The following is a 24,947-nucleotide window of genomic DNA, read 5'->3' on the forward strand; positions in this document are numbered from 1 at the left end:
ATATCAGAAAATGCCCTGAAATTGAAGACAAATGGCTTATAAATCACTCTGAAAATGACCAAATGGTAAGCTAAAAATAAGCTAACTAAAAAATGCCTGAAATTAGAAAACGATTTTTTAAAGATGAGCAGAAATGCGGTGGCTTTCTTCTAATATGCAAGACTGTGATTGAAAAGTATGGGAGGAAAACGCGAGAGTCCGTCATCTCAACTGGATCTGATGTGAAAAAGTACTTGCAAATTACACTGGAAAGTTTGTGAACCTTGCACGCTGGGTTCCCAAACATATGGCTGAAACATATGGCAATAATTCATCACTTCACACATGTTGAAGAGATAGGCATTTATAAAATTTACAATGCTTCTCAAAATGCTTTTGTCACAGTTACATGTTACCAACCTTATTGCGTAAATTCCAACTAACAGTAAATGTTTTTATTAAAGCCTTTATTGATAAATTGTTATTGTAAGATAACAAAATGAAACTTGGACAGATTATAATGCAATAATTTTGTGCTTGATACAATGTTATAGTGTAATAAACCATGCAAATAGACATCCTCACCAGGAAGTATGGTAAATTGACTTCATTGAGACTCCTTACATCATTAAAGTTATTTTAACACTCGGATCACATGCTCTTTGACACTGCATTCGGTGTCAGGACGGTCAGATTCCCTCTTGCATGTTGATCTGCTTCAATGGCTTCAAACAGAGACTTGAAGTTTCCTGCACCAAATCCCTGCAGATGAAATGTTTCATTTACAGATGAATGGATACCTGAGCACAAACTTTACATTGGATAATTTTCAAAGGATTCTCTTTCTGTTAAAAAGAAGTGCCTTCATCCAGTGATGCCCTCACCTGGTGGTTATGTCTTTGAATAACCTCCAAGAACACAGTTGGGCGATCTTGAACTGGCTTCGTAAAGATCTGGAGTAAATAACCGTTTTCATCATAATCCACCAGGATCTTCAGCTCCTGCATGGATTGGTAAGAAGACAAAAAAATATTTGACATTTGTAAGGATAACAGCCTGGCCTATAGTTACTATTTTGTTCTTAAACACGAAAAAAAATTCTTCCAGCTTGTGGCTGTTGTTCAGACCTGCAGGACATTCAGGTCCTCTGAGATTTTGACCTTTGAGTGCTTCAGGTTTTCCCTCAACTGGTCATAGTAGATGTCTGGCACAGACATGAACTCCATCCCGCGCTCCTTTAGATTACGGATCTGCAAAAGTGTCAATTCTTTTTGAGCAACCGTTGCTGGAAACTGTTAATCCAGATACTGTTTCTTTAAGACTTACTGCAGTAATAATATCTGATGTATTCATAGCGATGTGCTGCACTCCTGGCCCTCCATAGTACTCCACATACTCCTATGAGTGTGTATAGAGATATTGCTGACACGTAAGCACTACAAATAGAAAATGCATTTTCATGTGTGTATATTTTTGTTACTGAAAGAATGGTGCGATCCGTGAACAGAAAATACCTGGATCTGAGACTTTCTCTTCCCCATGGCAGGCTCATTGATGGGCATCTTCACGGTCTCCTCATAGTTTGCCACCACAATGGAGCGCAGTGCACTGAACTCCGTCTGCAGCTGCTTGTCATCCACTGACCAAAACCGGTGAAACAGAAGATTTTTCTGGTACCTTTAGGGTCACAAGCCAGAGATGAAAATGCACATTGTTTTGCGTTTTTAAGTGTTAGTGACATAATGATTCTAATGTATGTCTTTTTCAATTGAGTTGTATTTAATAGGAGACAAAGAAAGAAAACATTTTTTTGGAAAACCAATTAAAAGCAACATTGCAACACATCTTACTAGATTCACAATATCAGGAATTGTGAAATGCTACAGGGTCTGGACTCGAAATTTGAGTTCCAAAGACTCCCAACTGCCTCTATACTTGATCCTCTTACATATATGACACACTAAACTGTTAGACTTAAAACACCAAATTCATTAAAAGGAACAAGGAGAGATAATTTCCTGATGCTGATAACGATCATGGAAAAATATGCTTTTTTCTAATAACTTCACAATCTACACATAACATAAAGAACTTGTCCCCATTTAAGTGTCAGTTGTTTAACATTTTCTGCGCCCTATAAATCTGCAAGTTATACCGCGCCCCTCGTCCCCGGATCAACCAATCATCTGGTTCCTTTGCAGAGCTGCCTTTTCATTCTAACAATGAGGTAAAAACCAGCTCCAGATGTGGCGGCTGCAGAAGAAAATGCTAAGTCATGCTGATGTCTAAAGTAATGGCAAAAAAGCGTTATGTAATAAGCAGACATAGTTTGAATGCTTCTTTAACCCACTCGCTTTTTTAACCTTAATTGTTCAGTTATCGCTTATACCACAATTATTCCTCTTTCCTAAATGAAGGAAAAAGGCTCCTACCATTCCACTACTGGAACCATCTCTTGGTCTGGTTGGTTTCCTACAACGTGGTCGATGAAGTTGAGCTTTCCAGGTGGTCTGAATTGTTTGAAAGTACATTTTCGTCAAAAAAATGTACTATTCTTGTGTAAAGCAGCCTTATAAGTTACAGATAGTTAGCAGTAGATAATGGATGGATACTTACAGTTTGGCCAAAAAAGGGTCTTGGAATAGAGGGGGTTTGAAGCCTGGTAGAAATAAGCCTTTGTACCCAGTTCTCTCCACAAATGTGTGTGTGGTGTCACCATACTGTGGCCAAAAAAATGCAAAAAAACATAATGGAATCCTGAGCAATAAAACTATATATTTGTATAACAAAATATAAATGCTTATATATCACTCACAGTTTGAAGCACAGCAAGTCTGACTTTACCATACTTGTCCTCTAGCGTGTGGGGCTCCTTTAGGATTATTGCACCTCTTTCACGGGCTTTCTGTGACAGCAGATGGTTAAAATTAAAAACCTTCATTTGGCAGTCTGTCAATCAGAAATCTGAATTTGAATATGAAATGTCCTTGAGAAAGCATGTAAATTGTTCTGCCTGATTTACCTGCACCAAGAAGTCACAGTTCTCCACTGTGAATGCAATATCTCTCACTCCATCCCCATGCTTGACTAAATGATCTCCCATCTCTGAGAAATGATGCAAAGAATCTCTTAAGCTACACACACACACACACACACTCACAAAGTGTATTCCATTTATGTGAATATCTTTGTGCAGCCACACAAATGGAAAATTGTGTCCAAGTATATATATATGTGTGTATTTAATATAGTATTTGAATTCTTCCAAAACTAAAAAGGCTATTTTCAAGCAAAAACTGCAGTGATGTACTCTACATGGTACCATGGACACCAAAAACACAATTTTATTCAAATGTACAATTTCATTTATCGTACCATTGTTGCTAAAGTGCACCAATGTCTCACCCTGACAAAATGTCTCAAACATCTTAAAACACATATCAGAAGATAACCTTTGGTCTCATTGGAACCCAGGTGTTATACCTTTGTTTCCAGGATTGAGTGCAGAAGAGAACACATATATGATCTGAGAGATACAAAAGAAGAAATTGACAGCGTAAATAGCATCTTCTCCCTTCATCCACCATTTATTCAAATTTTTTAAAGCAAAAAACTAAAAGCTACTGTTTCATGGGTTTAGATTAGAAATGTCATTTACTTTTATTATCAGCATGTAGTCAAATAATTATGACAGCTGAATGAGCTGGTTTCTATTAGAAAATAATTTGAATTAACGATTGCATTTTTAATTTGTGTGTACTTTTCCCATGTAGTTGCAGATTCAAAGCTCTGAAAAATTTTTACCTTGCCTTGTTTGACTGCATGGGAGACCTTTTCTCTATTACCAGTCTCCAAACCTTGGTAAGCCAAAGCCTCAAACCCCAGTTTGTTACAATAATATGATGCAGCCTGTAAAAAACAAAGAGTTTTCAGCCAGCAGACAGTGATGCCTTAAGTATAGCATGGTTGATTGTGAAACCTACAAGCTGTGTGATTGCACCATCTCCTGGTGATAGATGAGACCTGACACAATTGGTGGTAAATTTGAACTTGCAGATGAGAGAGTGATGTGGATATGGACTTAACTAACTTGCCCCCACCCCCACGAGAACCAATAACCCTGCTGAATCTGAATATTACACTTCCAAGAGTGAGGAAACATGCTCAAACTTACCTGTTTTGCATTTCCAACCCAGAATGTCAAGTGATCAAAGCAGAGGAACTTTCCCTGCTCATGCTAAAGACAAGAAAAAATAATGTTTTGATGACTTTACCAGAGATGGACATTTACAAGCAAGTGTATATAATAGCCCGTGCTTTGTCCTAATATTGAATCGATAGTGAAATGAACAGCGACATATCCAGTTAATAGTCAAGTTTCATAGCACTTGTATAACATGCAACAGTGGGATAAATACAAGGAGCACAAGGGAGCAGAACCATAAAGAACCCAAGTGCATATAACATTTGACCAACATGCCCTCTGAGTGACAACTTCCTTTTCACAAGAAATTAAATATCATTAGTACAAAATTCAAACTGTGGCTCTAGTTGCAGCAAAAATGTTGTTATTAATACTCATATCTGTCTGCAAACACATTAGCGCAAACATCTCATTTTTGTGCAATGTAAATTTCTTCTTATGTTGTCATATGTATTTATGTAAAGTATGTATATTGATCAAGTCTCCATTTTATCCATTTTATGATTCATTTTATTTACTGTAATGTTTCATTATTAGTAAAAGCCTGGCCACAGACAAAAACTGCAAATTAGCTGCATTCAGACATTTCATCGTCTTATCCCATTTTCTCACTTGTTTGTGGTAAAGTTGTGTGTGTTCTCCCTGTTATCTAAACAACAAAGGTATAATTCTATTTCACAAATTTTTCTCTTGAATTTGCAGTAAAATGTATGCATTGTATGACAGGGTTACCCACCTTCTCGCCTTTGTCGGTGTATGTGGTCTGTATCGAGAAATAACATAGAAAGTAACTAACTTGACAAAGATTAAGGAAAAGTCATGGAGAAAAACACAATTTAAATTGTCATTAGTGTTGAAAGGCAATCTCTTTGTAACCAGGGAAGACAGACACATGCAATCTTAATAGATGTTACCTCTGAATATTTACTTACCATTTTGCTCCACTTGACCTCAAACAACTGTCAGAATGAAATTTGCACGTAAGCTGCGAAATTTAAAGCTGAGAAGGAAGAGTTTGAGCCGTGCCCACTGCTGAGCAGGATGTTCTGGAGGAGCAGGAGGGGGAGGAGGAGAGGAGGTAGTCAATTTTAGGTTTACCCTCTCAGTGTCAGCATCGGGTAGATCGGATAATATGGACATTTGATGTAGACATTGATGAGAAAACGTATTTTGTAACCTAACAAAAACTTTATTGCACTTTATTGCAATGTGTTATCCATTAAATTCAATTTGAACACAGTTTACATAATTTGGGAAACAATCCATTGGTTAAATATAAAGAGATCCAAATCCAACTTTTTTTCTCTCTAGAAAGCCTACAGATAAACTTTGTCCGCAAAGGTTTAGAATTACAACTGAATTTCTCGAAGAGAAAGAAATACCCCATATGTTAGTGTTTAGCTTTGAGAGGAGGTTCACTCAACATAGTCTCTGATTGGCTCACTGGTCGTTCACTCCTCCATGCCTATTGACAAACTGTGGCGTTCCTTGATACTAACAATCCCAGTTATAAAGTTACATATGAAAAAAAAAAATCGCATTGCTCACTTGCTGTTTTATTAATTGTTAAATATGGTCCATCAGATGGTTCAGTTCCAGTTAAGTTGAGTTTCTCCAAAGGCCATATCATTCAATTGGCGTCTCAACAAACATTATAAGCAGTATAAACGCAGATCAATTCTGTAATAGGGCTGGGCTATATAAAAATATATAGTATATTTACAGTAGTTTGTGCTTCTGCCTCACAGCACAAAGGACCCTGGTTCGGGGATCTCTCTGTGTGTGGAGTTTGCAGGTTCTCCCCCATGTCTTTGTGGATTTCGCTGTTTTCCTCCCACAGTCCAAAAACAGGTTAATTGGGAAAAAAAAAGGGAAATATTGCTGCACTTGTGTGTGAATAAGAGAGTGAATGGTTGTTAGTCTCTGTATGTGGCCATGCCACTGATAGGCTCCAGCATCCCCCGCGACCCTTAGTGTAGGATAAGTAGTAGATGATGGATGTAAAGAAGTCCTTTTCCACAGTGCTGTTGGTCATGGCCTTTGCTTTGGAAATGTGAATTAAGTGTCAAATACATAGAATTATAAACTGAATGTTTCTGCTTTAGCGGAACTAATTCAATTGCATTTTTTTTCATTCTTGTGAAATGTTTCTCCTTAAAGGATACAGATGCTTTTAAGGACATAAAATATGAGATATGTCTGACACAACATCAATATTGCAATTTTTTTTTTGTCCAGCACAATTTTTGATACTATGTGAAATATATGAAACAACGTCTTAGTTACATAATTAATCTATACAGATACAGTACATATGAACATATCGCCCACCGGAACTCAATTTCTTCAGCCTTATTCATGACATAATTGTTGATGACAAAATTTCATCAACGATTGTTTATGACCAATACAGACAATTTTTTTTAGCCAGTTAATACATAATGAAAGATATCTTCCTTTATAGCTTCTCACATGAAACCTAAAAGTGAGACTCTGAGAAAACTGGCCTTGAACAGCAGATCTTTTGTCATGCAAATTGCTGTTTACTCGACCAAATTTCAGATTTTTAAGTTGTTTTTTTTTAAACCACTTGTGCATTGCTAAGGAAGTAACAATTTAAATGTTGAAAAAGCGACTAAACTAAACCTTTAAAATATTTGTAATTTTTTCAAAAGGAATTCAGTGGGACACATGACCAGTCACTGGTTGTGAAGGGATATTCCCCCATGGCTCAAAACAAAAAGAAAGAAAAAGCTCTTAATTGCATGAAACTGCAAACTAAAATGGTTGCATTCAGGAGCCTCATGCAGGCTTTCAAACAAGTGTTTGATGAATCGATTTTTTGCAGGTAAAGTTGGGCAGGGTTGCACACATGCAGAGTGTTGTGTTAAAAAGCAAAGATGAGCAGCTTCACTGTTTCAGCAAATACATATTATTCATGATTTAGAATATTACATTCCAGTGACAATGCACAAATCTCTGTTGACAATAACAGTATTCCCCTCTCGGTTCTTCCCTGAGGATCTTTGTTTTTCTCGCTATTACCGAGAGGATATTTGTTGTTATGGGACACCACTCTATACATACAGGTGAAGGAGTCAGTAATTACAGCCGGTTTACATGACAACACCAATCTAAATAGTTTTAACTGCACAGACTAGGATGCGGTTGGAAATTTTATTTTAAGCTGCAGCTTAAAGTTGTTTTTTTTTTCATTTGCCCAAAAAGACATCTGGACTGGTTATTTCTGTGATTTGCAACAGCATTTATAAATTGGCCGCTCACACATTGTTCTGCTCTTCCTCAGTTTAATGCAGACCTAAATTCCCCAGTGTACTTTCCCTGGAGGTCTTAACACCTGAGTCAGTTCGAACCTTCCTGGGAAGCTCGCATCATTGTAGAAGGGCACTCCATGAAAAGCAAACCGGCCGTCAAGACAGGAGACCAACGATGAGTGAATTGCCTACAGGAGCAAATCAGATACTGATAAGTGGTCAGCCGCAGGATGAAGCTGGAGTTGTAGCAGAGGAGCCAGTATCCACTTTGAGTTTCCATGATGAAAATAAAGAGGACAGCAAACCAGGGGACAGTGACACACAAGCAAAGATGCACTCTGTTCTCCAACAGGTACGTAACCAGATCAGATCACAAGTTGTTGTGACATCCTCAAAAAGCAGCATAAGGGAGCTTGTGCAAAGACTGAAGGACAGACAGCGTGAGGTTGTTCAAGAGATCCAGGAACCCGAGGGTGTCCATTTCAGCAACGAAGAAAACGAAAAGGGTAAGAACCAAGATGATAAAGATGAGGCATTTTATACCATTTTTGAGAAAAAACTTGAAGACAACACAAAGTCTCTCAGGGATGAATTTGAAGAGCACATCTCCCAGATGCGTGAAGACATGCGAGCCTACACTGACCAGGCATTGAAAGACTTGGAGTGTAAGATGCAGAAATGGCAGTGCCAACATCTCCAGAAGACACATCTTAAAGAGCAAGAGAGCAAAGATACAAATACAAAACAGAAGCCTTCGGCCGCAACTTTGTCCAGGAGGGGCAGAGTCCTGACCCGGACAATGACCACCATCATCCCCAAGACATGTGCCCCGGTCATTGTCGGCCCACGGGCCAAATCCGAGACCGTGAACTCCTCGAAAGGGGAAAGCTCGCAATTTATGCAGAGAGATCCGGTGCTGGCCTCACAGGGAAACAAGATGAACCAGAGTCGCAGGCCACTTCCCCCAACCTGCCCGCCACTGTACCAGCGCAAAAAAGTGGCCAGGCCAAAGACGAAATCAGGAAATGAACTCAAGTAAAAATAAGACCACACTGGAATTGTATATGTGTAGTTTCATCTTTACACTGTTTATATTGACATCATTTTATACCGATTTATAAACATACACATTCACACAAACACACACAGGTATATTTGTTGTATTATATTGTGCATATTATTTTGCTGATTTCCATTTTCTTGAGCAAGTATGACTTATTGAAATTAAATAAAAAATTCTCAAAATACATTTTCGGGTGATAGAATATATTACATAGATTTATTAAAATAGTCGCTTATAAAGAAATTTCCATTTGTGGCCTTTTTTTTTGTTTGTCCAACAAATAATATACTTGATAATTGTGGTAACTGCAATATTTAGCCTGGGTATTTTACTTTTTTGCTTATTATAGATAACTGTAGATTTTTGCAAGGGACAACTTTTTTTTGGCAAGCATATTCTGTATCCTTTTGGCTTTTCTTTGAAGGTTGTGAATTGTTCTCAGATGACATTTCAGTTTACTTGATGTTTAATGAGGTCCATTAGTTTAATCAAATATTTCATCTAATATTGTCCCTGTGAGAAAAGACTATATTCTAGGAATCTGTACAAATTAACCAGCAGGTGGCAGCATCACCTCTGCAAAGGTACACATCAAACTCACTTGAGGGTGACCTTCTGTAGAGGTGTCTAATGGACAGTGACTGAAGTGTACAATTGATTTGCCCATTATTTGTGTCTTGTGCCCAGCAGCATGTATTTTAAAAGCAGATGGAATGGAAAAATGGGAACACACCTGTAAACGATAAAAAAAAAAGACTGCACAGGCTGGATAAAGTAATTGCAACCCCACCACTGCAAAGCAAAGTATGTGTTGAGCTGCAAATGTGCATATATTTATACATCTATTTATCTATATATGTATGATTGTATTTGAGCCCTTCCTTTGAGAAACATAGTACTGAACAAGTAGAAAGTAAATAAGATAGATGCACTGTTACATGCACTGATTTACATCTGGCACCCCTCAACTGGTGACGACAAGAAAATACACAAATAAAGGAAAGAAACAACAAGTACTAAATGTGGGAAGTTGCTTTTGTTCCCTATTTTGACATTCTTTGATTTTTTTTTTTTTTTTCATTGTAAGCACAGAAACACATCATTCCACTTCAATGAGGGTCACGGACGATTATATTTATCATCAAATTGAAATCCGCCTTGCTAAGGGCCTATATTCTGTACGGTAAATAAATTCAACCTGTGGAGTTGACAATTGGAGACCTCAACACCTGAGCGCATCCAGCAGCTGAACTGGCACTGAGGCCAGTCAATGACAGGAGATGCATTTAGGGCTAAAGCGGCAAGAGGGGCCATGTGCCTGAAAGGCAGAATCTCATAATGGCTGGGATAGAGAAGTGTGTGAAGAGAATCTTTGTATCTCAGGGATGATGAGCCCTGAGCGACACATCCGGAGGGAATGCAAGCCGAGCACATTCAGGTCTGGCCAAGCCATGCTGTCGTCGGAAGCGGCATCTCTTGCTTAATGATAACCGCCAAGCAGCGGGGTCATTGCTATGCACCGTGCAACGGGTCCTGCGCTTTTCTTCGTATAGATGCCTTTTTATATGAAGCAAAGATTCATGCCATTTTACAAGTGTGTTTTAACCGTATTCCAACATACGAGGCACGTATGTTGGATGTTTAAGGCCTTTACGGCGGAGCCACAGTTTACGATTAGAGGACAGGGGTGAGGAAATACAATCCAAAAATGAAAAATAATAAACAGATTTCGTTTTTATTCAAATTAAGTTTCAAGACTTTGATACGACATTTTTTTTCATATATGAATGGGATTTTAAAAATAAGAATGTGTGATTGCAAATCAAAAAAAATTTGGAAAATAAATTTTTCTAGATTATAATAGGTTTCTTTTTTTTTGACTTTTTACACATTTTTAGGAGACTAGCGAATCCCGACATGCATTTTAAACAATGGCCAAAGGGTTATTAGGTAAGACCACCAAAGCGATGCGAAAATGTGGTTGTGCCTCAGATTATACAACTAAAATCAGAGAACTGACAAGTCAAATCCTCTCATAATCCCATTCAGAGTCAGTTTGTTGGTGCTCTAACAGGTTGAGTGAGCATTACCCTGATAACAATGACCGATTGTGATGGGATGTGGGGGTGTGCTTAGAGAACCAGTTAAAAAGTCAGGATTCCTCATTTTAAAAGACAACAGTGTTACAGTTAAAACACTGGTGTTATGTAAAAAGCCCTACTTCCCACTGCTGTTCTCAAGGTCTTGCCCATTCCAGCCAGACACCACTTCCATTTCTAATCTAAATTACAAAGGCTTGTTGATTTCAGTAGTGATTCTGTAATACTTTACAATTATACAGTGATAATATCTATGTTATCCCTTACCCAACCCAAAGAGAGTATTGATAAGATTTGTAGGTTTTTCTTTTTCATCATGGGTCATGGGTTTTCCATGCATTATTTTCAAGAGGTTCAATAAAAAAAAGAGAGATAAGATGATAAGCATGGGTGCAATGCAGGAAAATTACTTCACGGTGGTTTATTTGAAGTCCCAACTGTTAAGAAAAAAATTCGAGAAAAGCTGCCACATGTGGCTGATTGAGAGGCGGGAAAAGTATTTATCTGGATATTTCATGTTAGCGGCTGTTCTTTTTTTCACCCTTTTAAACATACTGTATATAGGACATAATGTGCAAATCATAATATATTCATGTACATATCACAACATGCTCCCCTCTATGAAATCAATATGAATAAGCTAAACTATTTTATATTGACATGTTAATTTATCTTTGATAGAATGCAGAAAACTTGTGCTTACTTTAAATCTATTGTGCCTGAATGTGTGAAAACTGTAAACACACCACAAAAGGGGGGAATCTGTTGGATGCTGCTGCTTTTCAGGGATCAGTATCAGGTTGGGACATGTTTTGGGTGATCAGAAGGTCTGTTGTCTAGACTAGACTGGTACTGGCTCATCTCAAACCACAGACTAAGACGCTTCATGTTATTAACAGTACAGTATGAGCCTTAATCCTGTTGACAGTTTCCAATGTAAAGGCTGTCAATCCCTCTATCATCATGAACAGAGAGAAAGATGGAGTTTGTCAGTCTCGTCATCAGTTGGACAACAAATCGCAGTGGTTTTAGACTCATATCATTTCAATGTCCATTAAGACACAGGCATGTTGTATTTTATAGATGGATTCATTGATTTATCGGACAATTCTTCACCAATTACAGATATTTTTATTTTGCAATCATTAAAAATTTCTCCTTTGGCTGAGAATAAACTTTGTTGATAGTGACCAAGTACTGCCCTGCGTATAAATCTATAATGATATGCTTGAGATGATCAAGCATGAATTAGACATTATAAAGAAGTGAGTTCAAATTAAGTAATGAGTAATAATGGGAGAGAATGTTACCGAACATTTGAGTGAAAATTGTGCTTCAATGTAACTATTTTTTTTTTCAATCAGTGAAACCTGATTTATAAATGTCATGTTTTTGTTTATCAAACTATCATGTAAATAAGAATGAAAAACATGCATACAGTATATACATTGTTCACTACAGAAGCCATGCTCATGTTGTCTTTTACAGTTTGCCAACAAACATTTGTGACTCAGTGACAAATGGATTAAAAATCAAGATCGAGATAAACTTTACTTTATACTTTCCCCTCTTGGGATCAATAAAATTTATCTTTATCGTATCTAAGAAATTACACGCCAAGACAAATATGATACTGAAGGTGAAAAAGGAAATAAACAGAGGATACATTCAGGCATCCCATTTTTATCACACACATACCCAGTGTGCTGCGCTTATGCGCGCGCGCGCACACACACACACACACACACACACACACACACACACACACATGCAAATAACCACAGGGTCACACAATGCAACAAATGCAAGCCTCACTTCAACCCCCTCACCATCTACACACTGAGTTTTTGGACTTTGCAGATTCACAAGCAAGGCAGACAGACAGACAGAGAGACAGGAGGTGGTCGGGAGAAGGAGAGACAGTTTATTTTGATGTTTTTAGAAGATTTGAGCATGTTTTGGGGGGTTAATCGACCCCTGGCTCAACACCCCTCCCTGCTCTGTTTGCTCAATGAAGCAACCAGTGGGCAATTGTATGACACCATGCTTTCTCTACTTTCTCTAACTGACTTTTGTGGCATACATCCCTGAGCTAATAGTGATTGTTTTTTCAGTAATTGTGGGAATAGTGTGTTGTAGGTGTGTGTGTTTGTGAGTGTGTGTGTATGGGCATGTTTTTTTTTTACTGCTTGAGGAAATTTCTGTTATATATATGAACCAAGTGTTGACTTGCAATCCTTATTATTGGGGACATGTAGCAAAATATTGTTTTTAAGGCAATGTTAACATCAGGGACCGGCATGAATTGACAACACCATGAACTACTCAAAGAAGAAGAAAAACGCAGACATGTGTTATTGTTAGTGTGTACTTGTTTGTGTGTTCTTTTGGGACAACAGGTGGACGAATGCTACAGAGAAAGTATGGTTAGAACAGCCCGTAGAATGTGTCAGATCTACAGTATATGCATATGGACACACATGCCACAAAGTGCATTTGTCACTGCTTGGGTGGGATGAAACAGCAGGGAGATCTAAGGGTAAAGGGACAGTTGTGTTTTGGTTGAACTGTTGAGAAGTCATTTGGGTGTGGTGGCTCACACTGACAATAAACCTCAGGACAAGGCACCTGTGTCTGCTGCAATAATACAACCCAAGTTTCATCCCCAGTTTTGAACAGGAGATGTAGATACCGATTAAACTTATTATCAAGCTGAGTCTGATAGAGCAGATACTTATTTCTCACTCAATCTGGCCATATATTGCCATCTAAAAATTTTGGTCGTCACCAAATCTTAAAAATACCAGAGTACCACAAAGCTGTGCATCGTAGAAACGTCTACTCTGTCCAATGGAGCAAACTACAAGGTTGAATGGGTGTGAGAACAAATGTGTCATTGGGAGAAAAAAAGATTGCTACTTTTGGTCTTTTCACAAGATTTGTGGTCAATAAAGACAAAATCTGTGATGTGTCAAAATACCACAAATGCTTGAAATTCTTGCTTAGTTTCAATTAAGGAAAACAACAAGTCCTTTTTCTAAGTTGCAGCTGTTGGGAATGCAAGTTACGGGAAAAAAAATCACGCTTACAATTATTTTAAACAGCAAGTTTAACATGGTTGAGCTCTCTTGAATAACAAAAGCCTTCAACCGGACACACAAACAGGTCACGCGGGCCACACACAGACAACGTTTATGTGTTTTCAGTGGCATATAACTGTTGTTTTTTGCCAGTCGTTTCCCCTGTACACCCCCGGTGCTTTGGTCAGCTGGTATTCTGGGTGAGTTATCCCAACGTGAACTTGCTGGCTAATAACATCAGACAAGCTGTCAGCCCATCTCATCCTAAGAACAACATCTAGTTCAGCCTGTCATGCATGCATTATCAGCTCCACCCGTTTCCTGTGTCTCATTGTCAAACTAATAATATTTGTGTTTAGAGTAGCGTTTAACCAAATGAAGGCTTTAGACTTTTGTAATGGAAATACAGTAAGTGGCTGTCTGATATGGTAAGAACCTGTTTCTTTTATTTGTCTTTTCCTCAAAGTCCCTGAAAATATAAGAGGCACCCACCTGAAAGAGCAGTTTGTGATTTATTTCAAAATCTGCTCTTGTCAAATGTGCGTTTTTTTCCACGATGGACGATATGTAACATATCATCGCTTTCACTCAAAGACAAGGTAAATGACGATTCCTGTTACACATATGTTGTTACTTTGAGGTTTGATGCACGTCCAAGGCACTTCGTTTGGATTTTTTCCAGTTTTTTCACCTCTTTTGACGGTATTTCATTGCGTTTCTGTTTCTGTCTCCACAGAAGTCCCTGAGCATCTGTAGTCAGAAGCCCCCAACCCCCCAACCTAACCCTCAAGCCAGCCCCACCCCAGGCTTCAACAACCGCTCTAACTGCAATCTCTTGTCAACAGGGACAAATATTGACTTGTTCAGTAGCCCAGCTTCTGCCAGGAATAGAGCTCCACTCCCCCCACAGCCATCTCTAAACAGTGATTATGTCTAACAGAACTCATTACTGTCAAATTAAAAGATCCCTCAGAAGAGTCACTGGGTGGCATTAACCTTATTATTCATTGAATATTTAGGTTCAGCAAGGTTCACCTCCTGTGGACAAAGTTCCTGGGTCATATTTTGACCTACATCGTCAAGTTTCCTCTCCTCATTCAGAATACTTTTGTTCTCGCGGTTGATATTTTATTCGCGGTCCAAATACGTTTTAATCACCCCAGGAGGGTGTCATGAAACTGCAGCCGATGGATGATACAATTTAGTCTCGAATACACACTTTCATGATGATCAGTACTTTGCATAATCTGGTTACAGTCTGGATACGGGCTGTGAATCTATAGAGATTAGAGATCTATCAGTCTGAAGGTGTAAACCAAATGCAAGCCGTTCATTCCAGGGACCCTTCAGATGCCCATCAATCAAGATTAAGTGATGTGAAACTATGTGTTTCATGGATATCTACAGTTTTTTATTTAATCATACCTTTTTACTTTCTCCTCACCTGAAACATTTGAAGTCGCAAGCCAGCTTACATGGAGTCAATGAAGCTCATTGATTTGGTTCATAAAGCACATCTTTAATACAGTAGTTAGTTACAGTAATGTCAAAAATATAACATATACATCAAAACTGGAACATTTATGAAGCTCCTTTTTGTCCCCTTTAGCGTCAAGACTACACTGCAAAACCCCTCCACCGCGTCCTCCCGCCCCAAGAACATTTGTCAACTGCCATCTGCCTGTCTGCCCCCCCCCGTCTCCTCTCCACAAACTATGTAATTAAGCTGAAACACCTTTTCTCCTCTTACGCCCCCCTCCTTCCCCCCGGCAGCGAAGACTACCCTCACAAACAACAAACTTTTAGGACAATGCTACTGATTTCCCTGCTCACACATATCTTTGTATACAAGTGCTTCGAGAACGGAACGACAAAATAATACCATGTCATGAAAATACTGTACACCTTTAACTTTTATCCAGTGTAAACAGGTTTAGTGTAAATTGATTCACAATTTTGACATCAGTGTATGTGTGTGGATCAAATCTTATGTTTTCCCTCTTTCTTAAAACAAATGAGAACGTGTGCAGAGAAGGACAAAACAAAAAAAATATACAGTTTTCTCTGAGAGTTTTAGGAATAGAACGGCCGAGGAGCTCAGCCAGCTGGCTCCGGCTTTCCAGGTCCGAACCAGAAACAGGAGAGCTCTGGCTGTACAATAGCAGGGATAATGAACATCAAAACCATGAGCCGTGAAATTCCAAGTTCCTGTTGTCATCTTACCAGCATTGAATGATGGACACATAAAGTCTGAATTTTTGCAAGTGTTCCAACGGTTGGAGTCGGGACCGTCCGGCGGCCCCGTCCTCCATCCTTTTCTTCCTCTTTACACTTTTGTGGCCAGAGACTGAATCTCTGACTTCTGAGTCTGAGCACTCAACGTGGAGGACATGGAGCTCATCTGGCCGTGCATTGCCTTTTTCAGGTTGAGCAGGCACAGGCACTGAGAACGAAAGCGCAAGTCGAAGAAGGCATACAGAAAGGGGTTCAGGCAACTGTTGACATAGGCCAGGCAGGTGGCATAGGGGTGAGCCAGCCACACGAAACGCAGGAAGCCGCAGGAGGTGGGGGCCAGGTTCAGGTAGGAGAGGGCATCCATGCTTTTCAGGACGTGGAAGGGTGTCCAGCAGATTGCAAACACCACCACCAGTGTAGTGATGATCTTCAGCAGCCTCTTCTTCTTCTGGTCCTCCTTGCGCAGGTTGTTGAAGTGGCGAGTGACCGTGCAGCCGATGAAGCAATAGAAGATGGTCATGGCGAGGAAAGGCAGGAGAAAACCTAAAGCAGAAGACGACAAACTCAGTCCGGTGATCCAGAGGGACTCGTGTCGCTCGTTCAAGGTCACCAGGCTGAAGTCCATGACGCAAGTGGTGCGGTTGCTGGTTTGGTCGGTCAACGTGGTGCGGAACAGCAGTGTGGGTACGGCCAGCAGGCTGGACAGGAGCCATATGGCTCCCAGGGAGGCCAGCATCGTGCCCCTCGAGCGCAGCCTGCTGCTGGACAGGGAGTGGACGATGGCCAGGTAGCGATCGAAGCTCAGACAGGTGAGGCAAAACACGCTGGCGTACATGTTGACCAGAACAACGTAGCTGCTGATCTTGCACAGAGCCACTCCGAAGGGCCAGTGGTAACCTAACGCCGTGTACACGGCCCACAGAGGCAGGGTCACCACGAAGGTGAGGTCGGCCAGGGCGAGGTTTCCGATGTAGACATCTGCGGCGCGACGTTTTGATTTGGATCTCCAGACGGTGAAGATGACCACACCGTTTCCTGACAGGCCCAGGATGAAAATGAGCATGTAGAGCACCGGGATGAGGGAGTAAGACGGCTCCCACTCTGAGAAGTCACAGGCAGTCTCATTGTAATCATAGTAAACATAGTTATCACCATATTCCGCTGTGGTGGCCATGCTGCAGACAAGACTGAAAATTCCTTTGAGTAAAAAAAAAAAAAAAAGTCCTTTACAGTCCCAGGGGCTGAGAGGCAAAGTTGAATATCAGTCAATCACAGGAGCTGTTGTTGCTGCTGGAAATTAGAGGCGAGTAGATGTGACTCTTACCGCTGGCTGCCTTTTAAACTCGGCCTTCCACACCCCTGGTTCCCTCCCCGGACGACCCCCTTCAAGTCTACTACTCCTCCCCCCTCCCACACTAAAACCTTCTCCAGCCCTCCCCCCAGCCCCCTACTCAGAGGAGTAGCCCGGTTTCTCTACTTGCCCAAAAAGGCAGGTCAGACCCGACTTTATTTGAAAAGTCTTTAAAAAAAAAAAAAAAAAACGGTCCATCTCATACCAGTGTAAAACTGACAGTCAATTAGAAGCGAGGATGGGTCTGAACACACACCTACGTGGGAACTCAACGAAAAGCAGCGACCTTGTCACTTTAGATCATGAACGAGCACAGCGGCAACCATCCATTACTGATGCGAGTGACATCAGACAAGCGATCGTAGTCGGGCTCAGAACATGCCTGGACATTTCCGCAGTTTTCATCTTTGAAGAGGCAAACCCAGTTGTTGATGTCAAAAGGAGCACGCGGTGGGTTTGGGAAATTCTGGATGAAAACTACATGTAAAAGAGCACAGTTCGTTTCTGCGCTTTAAAATATTAAGGATTTACCAAGAGGGCCTTGACAGGGCAATGCAATTAGATCGACAATAAATTTCAAACTGTTTGAAGATTAGATTAACTGTCGGCAGGCCGTTTGGTTGTGTGAATCCAATTCTCAAGTCTAGGGATTAATTTGCATGAGAAAAGGAGACGTAAACAAGCCAGGTGGAAACAAAAACAGAAGGAAACTTCACTTTGACGCTATCGTTGCATTTTTCAAAATGCTTTTCATTCGATTTCTCAGGTGATGCGTTTTGACTGAACAATGAGGCTGATTCCATCATAAAAACCGTTGCAATGATGCAATCACCAACTGAAAGGTTAAACGCTTCTCCATTTTATTTTTGCCGTGGTTAAATTTTTTTTAGCCGTTTGCATACACATATTTAATCAAGATCCCCTTCACATATCTATTGCAGAACTACTCTTCCATCTGATATAAGTTTCAGTGGAAAAAAAAGAATCCATTGATACACCCTTAATCCTCCACCCTTTTAAACACCGACAAAATTTATTGATACATAAGTAATCGACACAACAATGTCTGCTACCTATAACATCCCTTCTCACTGTTTGTGACCTTGTGGTTCCCCAGGAATGCAAATTTGCCTACTGGGCAAAGTATATGAGCACAAGGACATTTTGATATCTTTCCAAGTACTTGCAAGAAAGATGAAAAAATACAAGCCAAATTAACAAACATTTAGAGTAAGTATGTGCAGACATTTGAATATAATGACAAATACTTGTGTGAGCACTCACAATTAAATATAAGAAGAAATCAAGAGAGAATATTTCATAATGACAACAAATATGGCATTTTTGCAAATAAATATATCAGTACTCTGCGAAGGGTAATGGTTATAAAGTGCAGAGGGATGTAGAATGCTTAATGTAACTGTACAATTATGAATAGAATATATAGATAATGGAGAGCGTTACTATGGCGACCCTTCTAGTTGTCATTCTCAAGCTTTAAGGATGGCATATTTTGAATCATGAAGGTTTTGTACAGCAAAAGGACAGCTTGAAATATAAGTAAAGTATCTTCGGTGAGAAGAGTTGTAGCACTGCAGAACATTATTTACACGAGGTTTAACTTGGATCAACAATTAAAAGAGGCCCACTAGTGGTGGTCATAGAGCTGACGCATAAATCCTGTCGATTGCTGTAAATTACTTTGTCTTTGAGAAATGGTTGATAAGAAACAGGATTTTCTAAAACATAGTTAATCGCCAAAGGTGTGAGTTATTAAATGTCGGAACGACATGATGATGTTCACTTTTGGAGACAGTACCACCTTAATAGGGAGGCATTTCAAGCTCTGAAATGTCATTAGTGCCTCCTCGTCAGATATCTAGTCCTGCTTCATCTTATGCCACACACACACACACACACACACACACACACACACACACAAACCCTTGCACAGGGAGAAACACACATTCCCACCCACCTACCTGCCCACACACACACACACACACACACACACACACACACACACACACGCACGCACACACACACACCAGGTGGGTCCCACCTCTGCCTCATTTCCCAGAGGGAGGATTTGCCGCCTGCTGCTTGCATCCCTTGGACAAATAAATGTACACATTTAAAAAATAAAGGCAAGCAGATAAGAAACAGATGGTCAGATTATACCGTCTCCTGAGGACCTCCTCACTTGTTAATCATACTCTTCATAGGTGTCAAGATAAAGGTCTTCTGCTGATCTTCAGATCAGTTTTGCAAGAGTGGGAGGATGACTTGTGGCTGGGAGCAATGAATTACGTCAATTTTTAGGACAGAAATCAAAAACAAAAAATACTTTATCACTAGCCCGAATACCCCAGTCCTTTTTTTTTACTGCGAAAATTGTGATACTTAATTTTACTTTTTCCACATAGACTACTGGTAAAATATCTTTACCCTGATAATTCAAATAAAGTGGGAAATAGAATAATAAACTGCCAATTAGTTAGTTTCCAAAGTCCAGTTCGTATATATAATAAAAAATGTTAACTGAAACCAGGCCAAAATGACCTGAAAACCAGCACACAATTGGCAAAATATGAGCAAGAAATGTTCATAAAATGTAAAAATGAGACTAAAACAAAGATGTCTCATAATGAAAATAGAATCACTATTTGATTGTAGCTGTTTTATATTATTAGAATGAAAATGGAATTTTCTTGATAGTAATTTTTACCATATCCACCAGCCCTTATTCTCTCTTTTGTTTTCGTACACATTGAAATACCGGATGTTTCCAAACTCTGGGGTCTTCAGATACATGTGCCATGCGAATATGAGGGCGCTTTGGGCACATTAATAATCGAAGCGTGTCAGCTGAAGTCTTCTCAGAGGACGGGAGACATGATTGAAGCTGTAATCTGCGACCTGAGACCTTTTTGAAGTGAAAATAGCTGCCGGCTGACAGAATGCCTCACCTTTGATTCCTGCCTGATACAGCAGGCTACACAAATCACGCTACAGAACTCAAGGGCAAAAGGCCAGTCCTGATGACACGGAATTATGTCACGTGAATGATAGCGGTGACGTTGCTGGACGGTAAACTCCATACTCTCTTCGCTGAAAACCCTCTCTGAAGAACGAGTATAACAATATGGAATTTGTGTTTACGCCCGGTTAAATCTTGTTTCGGGTCTCAGCATTTCACATCAGCTTGCTAAGTGCTGAATCTGCTGTGTCAGACGAGGTCACACTACCGTGCCACGGAGCCAGTGCCACTCCCTCAGATGTGCGAGGGCACGGCTCCTGCTGTGGGGTTTGCTGATTGGCAGAAGCAGGTCGCTGCCGACTGCAGCCTGCTTGATGATTTTAAAGATACTAACGCAAATACGAAGCCAAATTGCATGAATTAAAAGGAACTGGCATCAAAAAAAAAAGTCATGTAAATGAGTTCCAGAAGGCACTGTGGTTTCTGTGCCTCATCAAACTTTTAAACTCCAGTTCAACTTGAATACACACTACTATCGTTTCCTGCATCTTAAATTCCCTCATCACTGAACTCCATTGAAATCTCCACCGAATCGCAAGATAACGTTTGGGTGAGACAACTCTGTTGTTTTATTTTGTTGCTTGTTGGTTTTTTCTGTTTATAGAAAATGCATGTGGTGATTTTTGCACATGTGCATTAAATCAAAGAAAAGAATTATGGTATTCGGGTGATTTAATATTCTTTTTGGTTTGAAATATAAGTAAAATCTTTTCTAAATAGTGTGTAATTTGAAAAAAAAAAGGATTGTTGATAAATGTAAGTTGATGTACGGCAATATTTGTTTACTAAAAGGTATGTAACATTGTGTCATTAATGTACTCCAAAGAAACCTTGGACCTTAATAATAAACAATATATGAGTCAATGATGCAATCCTCACCATTGACAAATGTCTCTTGTATTACCAGCTGAGAGTTTTAATTGTGTAACAAAGATTATGTGACTCCTTACGCAATGTAATCATGTCTCATTATAGTAGGTTAAGGGTTGAACAATTTTAATTAAAAAAATGGGTCTCAAAGAAAATTGGAAAAATGTGTTTATCTAGTGCTTATATAAAATGCAGTGCTACTTAATCATGACTGAATTCATTGATCAAGTTAAATTAAAAGGGAAACATTTCACAGTTGGACCCTTAAAAAGTCACACCTTCAAGGTCCTCATTGAGAACTGATATCAACTATTTTCTATACCTTTTTCTGCCTCTGTGCCTTTTTTTTAACCTAACATTAAACCTCAGGATAACTAATAATAAATCTTCACATATAATTCAAACTCAGTGAAGTAATGATACACAAAGGGTCAATCAAATAACTCAGGAATTGGGGGAAAAAATGGCAAGTTATAAAACAAGCCTTGGTTTGAGTTGGCAGCATTATAGATGAAAGTGCTGTATTTTATGCTTTAAATTACATAGGCTCATAAAATGTGGTTATAATTCAAATTCAGAGGGATCAAAAAGCTTTTGACAGTATGTCTTTTTAACTCCATCAATTAAATAGTTCATAAAGGAATGTGGTTAAACCACAAGATTTGACAAAAACACACACACACAATGCCAAACATCACACAAACATCAGCCACAATTATGAAATGTAATGAAATAACTCCACAGCTTATTTTCTGTTGGATTGTGTCCTCATTGTGCAACACAAGTTATTTGGAGTTTTGCACTTTTTTTACACAACTAGTTTTCTGTTGGTATTCACAACAGCACTGTTGAGACTCTCATCTAGCTAGTTTAACAAATATGCTCACTTTTTCCAATGTTATTTCTGAAATTAAGTAGTCTCAAATTTATATTATGTTTAATTATTATTTCTTATTGTATATTATGTCATATTATGTGGTAAACACATGCAGGATTCTACAATTCAAGAGTGTTTGTGCACGTGCACCTTACCCGCAGTTTTCCTTGGAAGGCTGAAATGGAGTGCAGGGATTTATGTGCAGCCGCTCACCGTGTTGTTTTGCTTAGAAGACACTGGGGCTCGACATTCATATCAAAACCCAAACACTGGCCAGTTGGAGCCAAAATACAGAGGCTGATGATTGTTTTGCCATCAGGAAGAGAAATCTCAACTGTTTGTTTATAACTTGTCTACCTTCCCGATCGCGTGCCAAATAAATGAACAAGTCGTTTTCATTGTGCCACATGGTTGACCCACTGCTTTGTTCAAAGTGGCAAATGATGCAGGAGCGTCCACTCAGTCTTTTAAGTATCATGTCCACAATAAGAGCACAACTTAGCTGACCTAGATTGTCGGGCAACGTTTCACCGCGCTCATCTTCCATGTCTCAGTGTCACACTGTAAGGAACATCAGGGTTACAAGGTGTTTCCCCCTTCCCTTCTAAAAGATCCTGGACCACCCTGAATCCATCCTCTCTCCTATACAATGTCCATGTGTATGTGTGTGTGTGTGTGTGTGTGTGTGTGTCGGCGTGTGTGCGTGTGTTTGTGTATGTGTGTGTATTATGTGTATGAAAACAAACAGAACAGGATGTGCTATAATAAGATAGTTCATCCTCTCCAAATTGATGCTCCTGTTAGACTTTTGTTCTATATTCTATGTTCGAATGGTATTTATTTAGGAACTGATGTGACAAATTGTTAATGTCAATATTTTTTCAAGTCTTGCGAGAAAAGACATCAGTTTGTGATCACATTAAAAACACTTGATGTAAGTTTTTTTTCGCTTAAGTCAATGATGTTTGGATGACTGTTTTTATTCATCTAAGTGTCCTCATGAATCACTCTTGGTGTTTAAGCTGCACACAAATGAGAGTAACATCAGAGAGGAAACACGGTAAGCAAAATTAGGAAAGCATTATTCTGGAGAAAATAAAGCTGTGGGAGATGAGACAAATGAAAGAGAGGATGTTGGGAAAGAATTGAAGGGACAAAGGACGGTGTTGATGAGAGGGCAGCGGCTGGCAGCCAGGTCAGTTTTCTATGCGCAGTAAAGTTAATGACAGGGATTAAGCGCTGGGATCTGCAGGCTCTGCTTGACTCCAGCCTGGCTCTCCCACCGCAGGAGATCCATTGAAATCTGACTCCATTTGGCCTTAAATCTCCTGACAAAACAAAAAGCCTGTGGCTCAATTAGGCAAAATTGGTATCTCCGCTCATCTAAGTGACTAGAATTTCCACTTCATACATGTTCTAAGTTCAGCATGATAAGCTTTTGCTGTTAAGGTGAGATGTCATTTTATTGCTATTGACGGGCCCAATAGGCTACTTCGGAATTAAGAGAAATGATCTAGATCTAATAATTATTAATAATATCTCAAGCTGACCCTTGTTGAATTTCATCAGTTTTTTTTTTAAACTAGAACCAGAATTAGAGATAAACTCTCCCAAAAGTGGCTACTATGAAAACCAGGTGCTATTTAGAATTTCGACCATTTCAAAATTTGCAATGTCAGAATAAAATTTCCTTCAGAATAGGAATGAAAGAGCTGTCACAGACCTGAAAAAGACCAGAGCCAGGGCAAAATCAACAAATATGACAGGTTTACCTTCAACGCTTTCATTTTACCACTACATGATATTTCATTTTATTTACACTTGCAAGCATGTGGTCACAACACAATGTAAATTGCAAGCATTTGAACCTCACGATGGAAACGTGCCAGAGAATATCTGAAAGGCTCTTTCATAAAGCTGCTAAAATGAGCAACAGATTGAGTCCCTTATGACGGGCATGCCTGGGATATCACCATAACTGTTTAACCTCTTTATATATATGTAGGGTATTTAAATTTAGGCAAACATGTACTTTTTCAGGTACTTTTTCTGTTATAATGCACAGCAGACCACTGTGGTAAGTTAACACGCTCCCTTATGAGATATTTAACAGATTCTGTGGTCATCACAGGAAGAAGTTAAAGTGTATATTTTACACATTTATGGCAGGTGTTAGACCTCCCATCAAATGTAAGAGGCTCCCCTTTGCATTCTTGCCCCTGATGAAACTGCAAAGAATCCCACAGAGGCGACACTGTGACGGAGGCTCCGGTGTTTTGCCCATCTGTCAGCTGTTTGACAGACAGCAACAAACTGTAAATCAGTCACCTCCGAGAAAAGACCGGCCCGCTCCCCGCTCAGAGCAAACAAACCATAGGGAGTGTGTATGCATATGTGTGTATTCACCCCATCGATGCATCGTCCACTTCCTCTGCATGTGTCGTGTGATGCTGATCCTACACAGGTGGGTCCAGTGGAGTCAGAAAAGGCAAACTGAAAGTTGTTCCTCATTGCCAGTATGTCATAATAAAATAAGGACTATATTACACCTTAAGGTCTGCAGCTTGCATGTGAATAAATCATGGGGGCTCTGGTGTGTTCTGGGGTTGTCTGGGCTCTCAGTTTGTCTGCAGACAGAGACCAGGGCTCCTTTTAAATATCTGACAACAGCTTTAAGCAGTCAAGCAATAAAATCAACTTTTACACTCTGCTGATAACTTTGATGTGTAATCACGAGGCGTGTGTGTGTGTGTGTGTGTGGGTGTGCGTGTGTGACTGTGTGTGTGTGAGAATGGGGTGGGGTCGGGGTTGGGGGTGGGGGTAGGGGGGGCGTGGAGATTGGGAGTGAAAACATCCTCTGACTCCCTCTGATTG

The 24,947-nt window shown here is 39.7% G+C and overlaps 2 protein-coding genes across 2 annotated transcripts; both read right to left on the reverse strand.

The window, feature by feature from the left end:
* Positions 1-264: 264 nt before the first annotated feature.
* hpdb (4-hydroxyphenylpyruvate dioxygenase b) lies at positions 265-24,504 on the reverse strand. Its single transcript, XM_086173812.1, has 15 exons — positions 24,480-24,504; positions 5,116-5,229; positions 4,920-4,946; positions 4,154-4,216; positions 3,784-3,888; positions 3,463-3,505; positions 3,002-3,084; positions 2,795-2,884; positions 2,596-2,699; positions 2,412-2,489; positions 1,494-1,656; positions 1,306-1,377; positions 1,107-1,229; positions 864-980; positions 265-741 (listed from the first exon to the last, which is right to left on the reverse strand). Exons 2-15 carry the CDS (start codon positions 5,116-5,118, stop codon positions 631-633), a joined length of 1,182 nt encoding a protein of 393 aa, XP_086029938.1. The 5' UTR covers positions 5,119-5,229; positions 24,480-24,504; the 3' UTR covers positions 265-630.
* Positions 15,199-17,370, reverse strand: aplnra (apelin receptor a). The gene has a single exon (XM_086174090.1). It carries the CDS (start codon positions 17,107-17,109, stop codon positions 16,027-16,029), a length of 1,083 nt encoding a protein of 360 aa, XP_086030216.1. The 5' UTR covers positions 17,110-17,370; the 3' UTR covers positions 15,199-16,026.
* Positions 24,505-24,947: the final 443 nt, after the last annotated feature.

Source organism: Fistularia commersonii, chromosome 26, assembly GCF_037954325.1.
Source record: "Fistularia commersonii isolate RoL2024-O1a breed Wild chromosome 26, RoL_Fcom_v1.0, whole genome shotgun sequence".
Taxonomy (NCBI): Eukaryota; Metazoa; Chordata; class Actinopteri; order Syngnathiformes; family Fistulariidae; genus Fistularia; species Fistularia commersonii.